The 12,561-nt window shown below is 37.3% G+C and overlaps 1 protein-coding gene across 1 annotated transcript; it reads right to left on the bottom strand.

Annotated features, from left to right (window-relative positions):
- Positions 1-2,254: 2,254 nt before the first annotated feature.
- LOC141707484 (wall-associated receptor kinase 2-like) lies at positions 2,255-5,647 on the bottom strand. Its single transcript, XM_074510674.1, has 3 exons — positions 4,433-5,647; positions 4,159-4,329; positions 2,255-3,727 (listed from the first exon to the last, which is right to left on the bottom strand). Exons 1-3 carry the CDS (start codon positions 5,388-5,390, stop codon positions 2,496-2,498), a joined length of 2,361 nt encoding a protein of 786 aa, XP_074366775.1. The 5' UTR covers positions 5,391-5,647; the 3' UTR covers positions 2,255-2,495.
- Positions 5,648-12,561: the final 6,914 nt, after the last annotated feature.

Below are 12,561 nucleotides of genomic sequence, written 5' to 3'. Positions count from 1 at the left end.
TTTATGGCACTGTAGGCTAGGTCATATTAGTGAAAATAGACTGCGGACATTGCATAAGGAAGGGTTACTTGACCCCTTTAATTTTGAATCATATCCTACATGCGAGTTTTGTCTATTGAGCAAAATGACCAAATCTCCATTTAGTGGACATGGAGAGAGGGATGCAGATTTGCTAGGATTGGTACACACATATGTATGTGGACCAATGTCTACGCAAGTCATGGGTGGATTTTCATACTTCATTACTTTCATAGATGATAGATCTAGATTCAGATATGTGTATTTGATGAAACACAAGTCTGAAGCCTTTGAAAAGTTCAAAGAATATAAGTATGAAGTGGAGAAATAAACCAAACATAGTATTATAACTCTTCGATCAGATCGAGGTGGTGAATACTTGAATGGAGAGTTTCTAGATTATCTCAAAGAAAATGGTATAGTCTCCCAGTGGACTCCTCCATATACTTCACAGTTGAATGGGGTATCTGAAAGGAGAAATTGAACTTTGTTAGACATGGTTCGGTCCATGATGAGCTATGCGAATCTTCCAGTATTCCTATGGGGTTATGCATTGGAAACCTCAGCATATTTACTAAATAAGGTGCCTTCCAAATCTGTTCCTCAAACTCCATATGAGATATGAAAAGAAAGGAAACCAAGTCTTAAACACGTTAAGATTTGGGGATGTCCAGCTTATGTCAAGAAAGTTGACCCAGATAAGCTGGAATCTCGATCCGTAAAATGTAATTTTGTGGGATATCCTAAAGAGACTTTGGGGTATTACTTTTACACCGATCATCGGGTGTTTGTCTCCAGACATGCTACCTTCTTGGAAAACCAGTTTATCCTTGAAGGAAACAATGGGAGCAAAATTGAACTTGATGAAGTTCAAGAAGCACAAACTACTACGGATCAAGTGGAAACACCTGTTCAGACTAAACAACCTTTTGTGGAACAGCCCATTCGTAGAACAGGGAGAGTGTCTCGCCAACCTGAGAGGTATTATGGCCTTGTCATTGAGAATGGCAATGAGTTGTCAATCATTGAATTAGAGAATTTATATAAATAATGATAAAATAGTTTTATTATTATTTATTTCTACTACCGGCTTAATATTGAACCTACAGCTTCACACCATAAAAGAGAATGATTTAATGGTGGGGGAATTAATTAATAATGGCTGATAATTATTTATTTATGAAATAAATAATTAATTGGCAAATTTAATAATTGATTAAATGAGATTTAATTGATTATAAATTAATTAAGAAAAAGTTCTTAATACTATTAATTAAGAATTTAATTTTTGGAAATTAAATCAAGTGAGAGAATTATTTCTAAAGTGTTTAGAAAAAGGATTAATAATTAAAAGGTGTTTTAATTATTAGTGAGAATAATAAAGGGTTATTAATAATAATATTTTATGAGAAAATTTTCAACTGAAAAATTTGCCTATAAATCTACTATTATAAACCCTATTTTTGCCTCAACCTAAAATTTACAAAAACCCTAATTCTCTCCACCACCTCCTCCTCCATTACATCGATTTCTTGGTGGATACCGGTGGAGTGCTTCACACTTGATGAGCAGCTGCTAAGGATCTCCGCTCATGGTTCTTGAATCGCTTTTAAAGGTTAGAAACGATCTCTCGATTTAATTCATGATCTGTATGCGTATTTTATGGATTTTATATCGTAAAAATTATTTTAACATGCTTCCGTGATAGATAAAATCCTACATTAACCGGGCCGGATTTTTCCTAAAAATATAGGACCCGTTAAGGCTCTAAGCCCGGGCCGCGACCGGGTCGGGCTTGATCGGGTTTGACCGGATCGGGCCGGACCAGATTTTCGGGCCCGGACTTTTTGTGCATCTCTACTCGGAAGCCTATTAAGGGTATATTTGGGATTGCTGTTAAAAAATGCTGGTGCTATTAGAAAAAGTGCTGGTAAAAAAAGTGCTGTTATAAAAATGAGATGACTATTTATGTGTTCAAGAGATCTCCTCGTGGAAATTAAGTGATTAAGTAATTAACATTCATGGAAGCAGGACTGTACTCTATGGCCTTTTCTCATGGCGGTATTTTTGCTTTGAAATAGAGCCGATTGCCACACATTCATTCTTTGTTGGATCCCATATAGTATATATTTTGAGATACTGATTTCTTTTCTCTTCTAAAGTTTTATTTAATTTCAATTACGGATATATTAATACTTACTTAACCACTGTAGTATATATTTTTCGACACCATGAGAAATCTTCCAACAAAACAAATGCCTGAAGGAAAAACATTTGTACACAAAAACAGAGCATATTACAAATGGAGTTTCAAACACAACTGGTGCCAGCTCCTACAAAAATATTAAATTAAGTTGCACAAATAAATATTAACAAATGCAGCATACTAAATGTAGATGCATGTTGCACATTGTGCACTTGTTGTCTATAAAACACATGCAAATCATAAAACATGATCGAACTCTCTCACTGAGATCTCAACGAGGGCTGCTTGATGGGAGCAACAAACTAGCAGTTCCCGAGCTATATTGTTCCGAGTCATGCACGATATTGTTATTGTAAGAGCTTAGCTGGATTTCATAAAGATCTGACCGTTGAGCCTCAGTAATACCTATCAAGCTTTCAGTTTCTTCATGTCCATGCTTATTGACCCAAGGATGTTTATTAAAATTTCTTAAACCTTCTAGTTCCATTGTAACTTCCTTCATTGTAGGTCTTTCTTCACCATTAAGGCTAAGGCATCTCTTCACAAGTTGTGCAGCTGTTTCGAGTTGGTCTATTGTCCCTTCTTTCACCACTCGAGGCTCTAGAATTTGAAAAATTCGATTTTCATCCAGAGAGGTGATGAAGTATGTAGCAAGGTTTACGTCTTTGGGGGATCTCTCTGTGCAAATTGGTTTGCTCCCTGTTAAGAGCTCTGCAAGGACCACTCCAAAACTATAAACATCACTTTTATCGGTCAGTTGGCCTGTGTGGAAGTATTCAGGGTCCAAGTACCCTAAGGTTCCTTGGACTAAAGTAGTCACTTGGTTTTTATCCAAGGATACAAGCCTTGATGCTCCAAAATCTGAAATTTTAGCCACATGATGATCATCCAGTAAAATGTTGGCTAACTTGACATCTCTATGGATGACAGGTATGGAAGCTGCAGAGTGAAGATATGCAAGGGCGCCAGATGACTCAGCAGCAATTCTCAGCCGATTTTCCCAAGACAGCCATGACATACCTCCATCTATACTGTGGATATGATCATATAAGGTACCGTTGGAGACAAACTCATAAACCAGTAGAGGTACTTCACACTCTAAACAACAGCCCAGAAGTTTAACTACATTTCTGTGGTTAACTTGCGTAAGAATCACCATTTCATTGATAAATTGATGGATTTCGCTCTTATCCATTACTTTAGACCTTTTAATAGCAACTACACGTTGATCAGGTAAAATTCCTTTGAATACTACACCATGACCACCCTGTCCAAGGATCCGATCAGCGGCATAATTGTTGGTTGCTTTCTTCAGTTCTACATGTGTGAAAATTTTAGTGGACTCAACAGAATTGCCCTCCTTTGAAATGCTTTGTTGTTTTAACAGGAGACCACCGTTTTGGTGGAAAAACTTTTCTCTAAGTTGGGAATGTTTTCTTTTCTTGAAGATGCAGTATAGCCAATTAATTGCAACGATCAAGGAGGTGAAACCAAATGTCATACCTGGAAACACAAAGTAAAGTTTTGCATAGTAAGTGAAAAATAGTCAATTCCTCCATAATTAGCATCAAGGCTGCTAGAGCAAAATTTAGCAAAAAAAAAGGCTGCTAGAGCAATCAATACAAGTTATCGCATGGGGCATATATCATTTAGGGGCATATTTTTTAAAACAAAAATTGGAGAGTTCTTTTAAAAATGATCTATTGTTCTATGTCAATCCGTCCGCAAACTTTTACAATCTAAAAATGTGGACCTTCGATTTACTATCTCTTTTTTCTAGATACTAAAACAAGTGGCCTTGTTTCAATATGGGGGGGGGGGGAAATTTAAGCCCGTATGGGGAATCTTCTGAGGCTGCCCCTGATTAGCACAAGCATATATTTGTGTTTGTGTGTGGGACTCAGTTTTTAACTTGTGAGTCTGAGGAGTATTACCTAAGATGAACTTGTTCAGAGGGAACTTGGAGCTTTTAGCAACACAACCGCTGCCACTTTTCCTGCCATCACCGTCATAACCATGTGGACAAGAACATGTATAATTACCTTGAGTATTATTGCAATCCATCTTACAGTCATTCTTTGCTGGATCTGCACATTCATCAATATCTGGAAGACAAAAAAACTAATATGATTCTTTTAAGATAAATGATCCAATTTAATCCTCCTAAGACTGTAAGGTTTTTAGAGAGTATGTAACTTAAATAATAACCTCTGCATCCTGGGCTCAGATATGGATTACCCTCGTAACCTTCATCACAGCTACAACGATAGCCACCAGAAATTTTATCTGCATCACTGCAATGGCTATTGTTATATCTGCAAGCGAAAGAATGAGGATCTTGATCTGCCTGAGCACAAGTTTTATTCTCAACAATCACCCAGTCAAGTACTATAGGAACTGCAGCCTTGGTCCTATTTTTGAAGGCAGCATCTTTAAGATCGGAAAGACCACCAAAGTTGAACTTATCTTTTTCACCGAAAAATGCATAGCCGCACGGGTCAAAAGACGTGGTGTTCTTAATTGTATGGTTGTTATAGCTACTAAGGTAGACATCAAAGTACTTTAAAAAATTAACAGAGACTTGGCAGCAGCCAGTGCCCAAACACTCGCCTTCCCGAACTTCCTCCGCATCGCGGCATGTGGTACTGCATCCTTTAGGTAGATCATAATCGTCTCCAGCCTGGTAGATCTGTCCATAGTCATCGCAACCAACAACGGTGAACACATTGGAGTCAGAAAACGTGTATGGAGTTCCCGCCAAATTGGTGTATGCAGAAAAGCCTTTGTATTCAAAGCCGGATTGATCGTAGCATTTTTCAGCCATAACATTACTGATGCGTAGTTCCTGATCTGATATATTGAAAATCCGAATATTCCCTTTTTGTACGAAGGCCTTGGGAGGGTTTGTAGAGGTGTTGCAAGTAATGGCAAACCCGCTGTTAAAAGAACAATTACGATCTTCATTCTCATTCGATATGATGCCGAAAGGATATGGCACTTTGAGGTCCCCGCAATGGGTTGGGCAGCCGGGCTTTGCAAAATCTCCTACATTCATAATTGTATAATTTGTGCTGCCTTCAAAGGGGGTATTCTCCCCCAAACTTACAGACTCTAAAGCTTGTAGCCCCCAAGCACAACAAGCAAGCAAGACAAGAAGTAACTCCATATCTGTTTTTTTTTTTATAATTTTAGAAACTATAAAATCTTTGAGATCACTAGTGCAGGGCCCTCTCTTTTATAAGCTACTCCAAACTTGCATGGTCCATGGTCCAATACCTAAAGCTAGTTCAATGCCAAAGCTTTTAGTCAATTTATTTTACTCTTTTGAAGATTTTTCAGCAACCATATATAGTACAAATGAAGAAGATCAGGTAAGACGAGCGGTGTGCAGGTACGCATGTTAAACACTACAGTGGTTGATACGTTATAACCTCGGTAAATTAATACAATAATATCTTTAAAATTAGGATTTTCATTTTGGCAAAAAAAATATGGGATTTCCATTGTGTGTGTATAAAATCTACAAAATTTATAAGTTTAATCACATGCAAAAAAAAATAGTTTAATGAATGAAATTTATAAATTTTCAACCTTAATTACACAGTACACGTATCCTTATAAAAATTTCTCCTCTTTTATACTCCAACCTGATTTTTTTAAGTAAGATGATAGGATAATATATGAAATATATATACATGTATGTAAACATACAGCTCCTTTCTTAATATAAATGAATTAAAAAAAATAAAAATCATATGTGGTTTATACGCTGGAGTTGACCTCCAAGTCGATGCCAAGGTGATAATTATTGTGTATAATAAAATGAAATTTCAGTTGACCCGGTCAATGTCACATTACAAAAGATTTTTCAAGCAATAAATGAAAGAAACAATTTGGGGACCTGATTACTTTTGGTTTGGACGGTGTCTTAAAGACACGGACATGGCATGTTTAGTGCACTTGAATGCTAGTACAAAGCTAAATACAAATCTTTTATGTCGTATTTTTGTATAAAATTAAATATTAATATAAATAAAAATAAATAATCCAATACATAAAAATATAAAATATTTTGGTGAAAATTTCATAAAATGTATGAAATATATATATATATATATATATATATTTAAATCACATGTATATACAATATTATGAAATTAAGTATTACTTTAAAAATTAATATGCATATATTATATACATATATTTATAATAGATATACATATATTTATTATAATTATTAATATTGAACTATATTAATTTTAGAATATCTCCGCATACTCTTAGTCATTTTTATTTAATATTAGTTATTTTCATGTTTAAGAATATATTTACTATATAACTTTTTTAAGGAAATTGTTTATAAAGTATGTGTTAACGGAGAAATTTGGTTAACAAAAATTTGAGTTTCGCGGTCGGAATCAAGATTTGCAGCGGTGGTCCTTCGCCGTAAAAGTCGATGGAGTGTGGTGATTCTGATGAATCAGGGGCTGAGATCAGAATGGTGTTTGGTGGTGGCGTTCAGAGATCTCGCTTCCAATCCCCACAATATACCTACGTACCTCCTTTTATAGAGGATCAAGCCCTATGTAATTCTTGGAGAACAAGAAACCTATATGGACTTGGCTTCTCATTCCGTGGTCCAATAGGAGTTGTCGAACCAACTTCCTATTATAACTCGAACTTTAATTTGCTTTAGAAGTGCCCGACGATACGGCAGAGTCATAAAGACCCAAGGCTTGGTTACGACTTCAGGACTTCGCGGACAAGGAAACTCCCCGGACGAAGGATATCATCATCCACTACCGCTACTTTCATCAATCGTAACCGTAGGTATAGCCATGACTTACCGAAAATGTCAAAGTGCATCTTTGCTCCCCGATGAAGATAACCCACCAGACTACAGGACAAGTGATCTCAAGCGTAGAAGTGCAAAGTGCGAGATAAACCCAAAGTCTCCCGTCGAGGACAACCCGCCGAATACGTAGACAGGGCTCCCAAAGCACACATTAGATGTTTATGACCGTTCCCTTACGAGGATAACCCGCAAGACTATAGAACGGCGCATTCCACATGTTTTCCAGGACGAAGGGCTCTCGGAGGGCCCTTTTCCTTCACGGGACGCGCCTATGAAGGGTAGAAGTACTATGAGTCCTCCCTCATGCCTACATCGCGCCCAAGGCATGGAGAGGTCCTTCGGAGGCCCCTATTCCTTTCTTGTATAATTCTTATGCTTTCTTCACTTCTCAGTTTAGTTGTGGGAGCAACTTCCTCGCTAATTATTCATCGTCATCCCACTTTTGTTACGGAGCGGCCATCTTGTACGGCCATATAGAACGGGGCGCCATATGGGGGTCTGTGGACATTTCCCCGGAGCCCGGGTCGTTCTTCATGTCTTGATCGTTTCACTCCTTCTCCCTTGACTTAAGATCATCCTTTATAGACTCCTTATAAGTATTTGTTCCTCGTTGTCGTCTTCTACTATAGCGACCATCGACATAGCGGTCGTCGCGCATTTCCTCCACCATGGTCGTCGTAATTCTCGTTATAATCTTCTGTCATAATGATCATCGTAAGCTTTCATATACAACTTCACCAATCATCGTCATAACTTTTCATCATCAATAGTCGTAACCGACTCCCATATAGGGTGCGCCCTATAAGGGGCTCCCCAGGCTCTGGAGACGCGTTCTCCGGAGCTTGTCCATCCTCTTCCTCGGCGGTGATCTAACCCATTTCCTTAAAGATCCGATACAATACCCATGATGATTTTATGGTATAACAACTACCCCCCCCCCAATTTTCTATTTTGTTAAAAACAAAGTGGAAAAACACTCTTGTTTTCTCTCTTCTCTCTCCTCTCCTCCCTCTTTTCTTTTCTCAATTCGCTGCATATCAAGAAACTTAAGATTTACTCATATTTCTTGGTGTTTTCTTCTATTTTCCTCTTTTCTTTTATGTATTGAAGACATAGCTTCATGCTTCCATTCGTTTCTTGAGATTTTCTCTCACTTTTCTCTCTTTTCTTAGCTTTTTTGGACAATTTAAACCTGTTCTTGAAGCTTTTTTCATCAACCACAGAAAGTTCTTCGTGGTTTTAGTCCTATTTTGTAGTTATGAAGTTTTTGTTCTTAGCAATTTGCTGGATCATCTTCTTCATAGTTGGTTTTTTTGTTCTCCAATTTCAGATCTGTTTTTTAAACACTTTTCATTTTTTACCATTTATGGTAACCCGCCCAACTAAATTTTTTCAAAATTCAAATTTCTTTCCATTTTTGGATCCCACCCAATGAAATTTCAAATTTCATTTTCCCCTTCATTTCAAATCTCCCTCATTCCCCTCCCATTCTTTTCCAGCCTGGCTCCTAGTTATTTTCATGTTGCCTTCAAGCTACTAACAAGCATAATTTCATTATTTTGTTTGTAATTCCTTGGAGAATAGAGTTAACACTTATTTGTTGGGTTTAGTTTGCTTCATTTGGATGCTTCTTTCTCGGTCGCTGGACAGATTTTCCATGCTTGTAATCTCACACCTCTTTGCTTACTTAAGGTCACCCAGTTAGCACCTCTTGGAGGCATGGAAGAGTGTTTCAATGGGTACCACTAGGATATAACCTTGAGGGCCTATTATTTTGCTGATTGTGTAAGGCGATTACAAAGCTTGGGGTTCATGTTATAAGATAGCATTATCATCACTCTTGCAGTTTGGGGTCTGCTTACTTCAACAAAATCAGTTGGTTCCTATGTAAATGCAAGCTTTAGCAACTTGATTTATAAGGAAGGGACGGCGATGCTGTTTGTTGAGCTCTCTAGTGACGCGGTTGTCGGTCGCCGGGCTGTTTGCTGTGATGTGCTGTTCAAACATCCAATCTGCTTGGTTATTGGATTCCCATCCCTTAAAGTCTCCATTCTATACTTAGTTCAAGCCTTGTCACCTTGTTTATGTTGGCATAGATTGTTGGGTTGATGTTGCATTTACTGGATAGCCTAAACTACTTGGACCTGGATGATTCTTTGCTAATCTTTGTTGGGTTTCATTGAAGAGTGTTTGGATGCTTAGTATGTGTTAAACAACTGGATTTAGCTTGTGTCACTTTGTTCACTTAGTTTTGATTGCAGATTGGATGGTTGCCATGTTCCCCCTCAAGATAAGTCTGGCTTCTCGAAATTTAGCATCTTAGTAGTATTTTGATTACAATTGTTATCCGATTTGATGCTAGCAAGGATGAGATGCACACTAGGGAGATGCCCAGTCTATGACAAACTACATGTTGTTGTGTCTAGCTCAATTTAGTTAACCGAAATCGTGGTTGGTTTTAAATGGTTTTCAGTGGTTCTCTTATTGTTAGTGGGCTTGGGTTTGGCTACATATTAATTGACTCATATTTGTTCTTGTCATGGTATCTTGGTTTGCAATAAAGAGTACTTGAATGTTTAGTAGTTGATGAATCATTGTGCTTAGACTTTAATGGGTGTTGTTAAGATAATTTCCTTAACTTAACTTAAGTTTGGGGCTCTAGCTATACGGCATTTTTCTACTTAACACCTAGTCTGCTTGGTTAGGCTTCTCCTCTACATTCTTTCGGACAACTTAGTTCAAGCTTAAGCACCTTGTTTGAGTTATGCAAAGCATAAGGGGGTGATACCTATACTGGATAGCCATGTCATGATCAATCTTCGGCAGTTTGTACTATGCTCAGTCGGTCATCATTGAAGAGTGCTTTAATGCTTAATAGGTGATGACTACAGGGCTTTAGATGCAGATTGTTTGGGTTGTTTGTTTCATGGTTGCAGACTGGTTGGCTGCTAGTTCTCTCTCTAAGGAAATATTAACTCTATCTGAAGTTTAGCTCCTGCTCAAGTTTGGCCTTGTTGATTTGATCGTTCTTGGTCCTTGTTGTGTTAAATTTGAAACTAGCAGGGAGGAGCTGTATGCTAAGGAGATGCCTTAGCCTTTGTCAATCTGTTGGCTCTATGTGAACTCTAATTTTAGCCTCGACATGGATGCATCTAGGAACACTAGTATGCTAAGGAGATGCATTGGCCTTGTTTAATTGCTAGTTTGCTCTAGTCACTTGGTTGGAGAGGTTAGGCAGAGGCACCATCCAAGTTGTTTCTTCATTATTGTATTTTATTTAGGTTTCTTCATCCCCTGCATGGGACTTATTTTCTTAATCAAAGATAGACTTCACCTTGGATTGCTAAGGTGCAGAGGGTCAATCTCTCACTTGTACTCCCTTTAATCCAATTTATATAATACAAACTTAGCAAAAGAAAAGTGGAAAATCTTCTTCTAATTCCTCCGTCCTTTCGTGATCTTTGTCATACGCAATATCTTCACTTCATCTTTTTCTAATAAACTCCCTTCCAAACGCGTGAATTCTTTTTTTCGTAAAGGAATATTTTAGTTGATGTTAGTCCCTTAACAATATAGCAAGAATTACAGAAGGGGGTTGAATGGAATTCTTGAACCTTTTTCTTAAAATAAAAATGTTCAAACTCGAATGCAAATATAAGTGTTTTGATTAGCACAATGTGGAATAAAAACTTAAGTGAATCAAAACATAAGTAATTAAAAAACAAAAGTCTTTTAAAAACTTTCTGGTGGATTTAAACAATTCCACCAGAGATATATATTATATCGAGAGAACTCTGTGTGCAAGAATGCTCATAGCTGCTTACAAATTTGAACTACTGAGAATACAGAGAAATGCTAATAATTTTGCTTACAAATGTTTCTCACTTTTTGTATCTCAGATGTTTGTTTCTATTTGCTACTTCTTGGTTTATATAATACCAAGATTACAAAGTCAAAAGACAGGATCATTATAAAAACTATCGGGTCTAATGCTTTGTTACTTTGTTCTCTATTACCCAGTTAATAGGCTTCCTCATTCCATTTGCATACATCCCGACGCATGTGACCAGTTGTCACTGTCAACTGATGTTTGAATTCTTTATCCGTTGGGTTCATGATCATCCGTCGGATTGTTGATCATCCGTTGATGGCTTCATTGATCATCCGTCGACTGCTATATAAAACATCCGTTGATAGCCATTTGATCATCCGTCGATGGCTTTGTTAATCATCCGTTGGTAGCTATTTTGGCACTTGACTTCAATTCATTTATGCAGAATTACAAGACATCATCTATGTACAATTAATCAACATATTCTGCATATCTAGTTAAAGTCAACATGACTTATATGCTACTACAGAATCTATACAAAGGTGTATGCAGAAATGTGCTACAGACTCATTATTACATAAGCTACTCCCTCGATGGATAATAAGTCATCATCCGTCGGGACTATAATGAGTTATCCGTCGGGACTATAATTCTTATCCGTCGAGTGCTACATTATTTCACTAAGTAAAATCTACTTAGGTGTTTTGTTTATGAAATCATCAAGTACACAATATATGCACAACAATCTCCCCCAATTTATGTCTACTGGAATTGTAGCCATAAATTAAGAGATACTTGATGATAACAAAACATCCTAAACATACAGCTTTAAAGAAAAGTAGATAATACTGAAAGTGCTTCAATTAATCAAAATATACAAAGTTTAGCTCACAGTCATTTTAAGATGCTCCTCTAGCCTGATCAGATTTTTCTAGTTTCTTGAAGGTCTGGATCTTCTTCCAAGCTTTCTGTTGTTTTCATCAATCTGATTTTGGAGCTGCCTGTGGAATTCCAGTTTATCAGATTCTCAGAGATTTAGCTTTTCTTGCATTTCCAAGAGAGTCTCATTGTTGGAGATGCTCAGTTGGTCTTCTAATCTGAAGAATCTTCTCACACCTTTGTCATCCATGAACTCCATCAGGCAGTAAGGCCTTAGATGCACTCTTCTCCCTGTGTAAGGGATGATTAGAGTTTTTGGGAGTGTATCTTTAGCTCTAACACTCCTTAGTTCTTCAATATTCTTCAATACTAGTCTTCTTGTAGTGACATTGAACCCAAAGTTCTTCTTGAAGGATGAATAAACTTTAATCAGTACAGCTTGGCTCTCTTGAAGAATCCTGTGAAGTGGCCACTGAATCTCCTTTCCTCCTTTGTATTTGAACACTAACCTTTCAGGTAGGTTTCTGTATGCATCAATTCCCCTCACTTCATCTAGTTCATCCAGATAGAGGTTTAGATCAGAAAATTCTTTGATGTCACACAAGTACAAGTAGTCTCCCTTATTGACTTTGGACTGAGCTTTGACTACAGATTTGGATTTGAGGGGTGACAATTTCACTTTCTTGACTGCCCTTGACTTTGTCCTTTTTGGCTTGCTAAGGATTGGTAGACTGAAGTCAGGAATTGGTATGTTGTCCCATTCTATTGGCT

This window comes from Apium graveolens, chromosome 2, assembly GCF_009905375.1.
Source record: "Apium graveolens cultivar Ventura chromosome 2, ASM990537v1, whole genome shotgun sequence".
NCBI classification, from domain to species: domain Eukaryota; kingdom Viridiplantae; phylum Streptophyta; class Magnoliopsida; order Apiales; family Apiaceae; genus Apium; species Apium graveolens.
The sequence above is the reverse complement of the archived record's forward strand: the minus strand, read 5'-3'. Positions and strand labels throughout refer to the sequence as shown.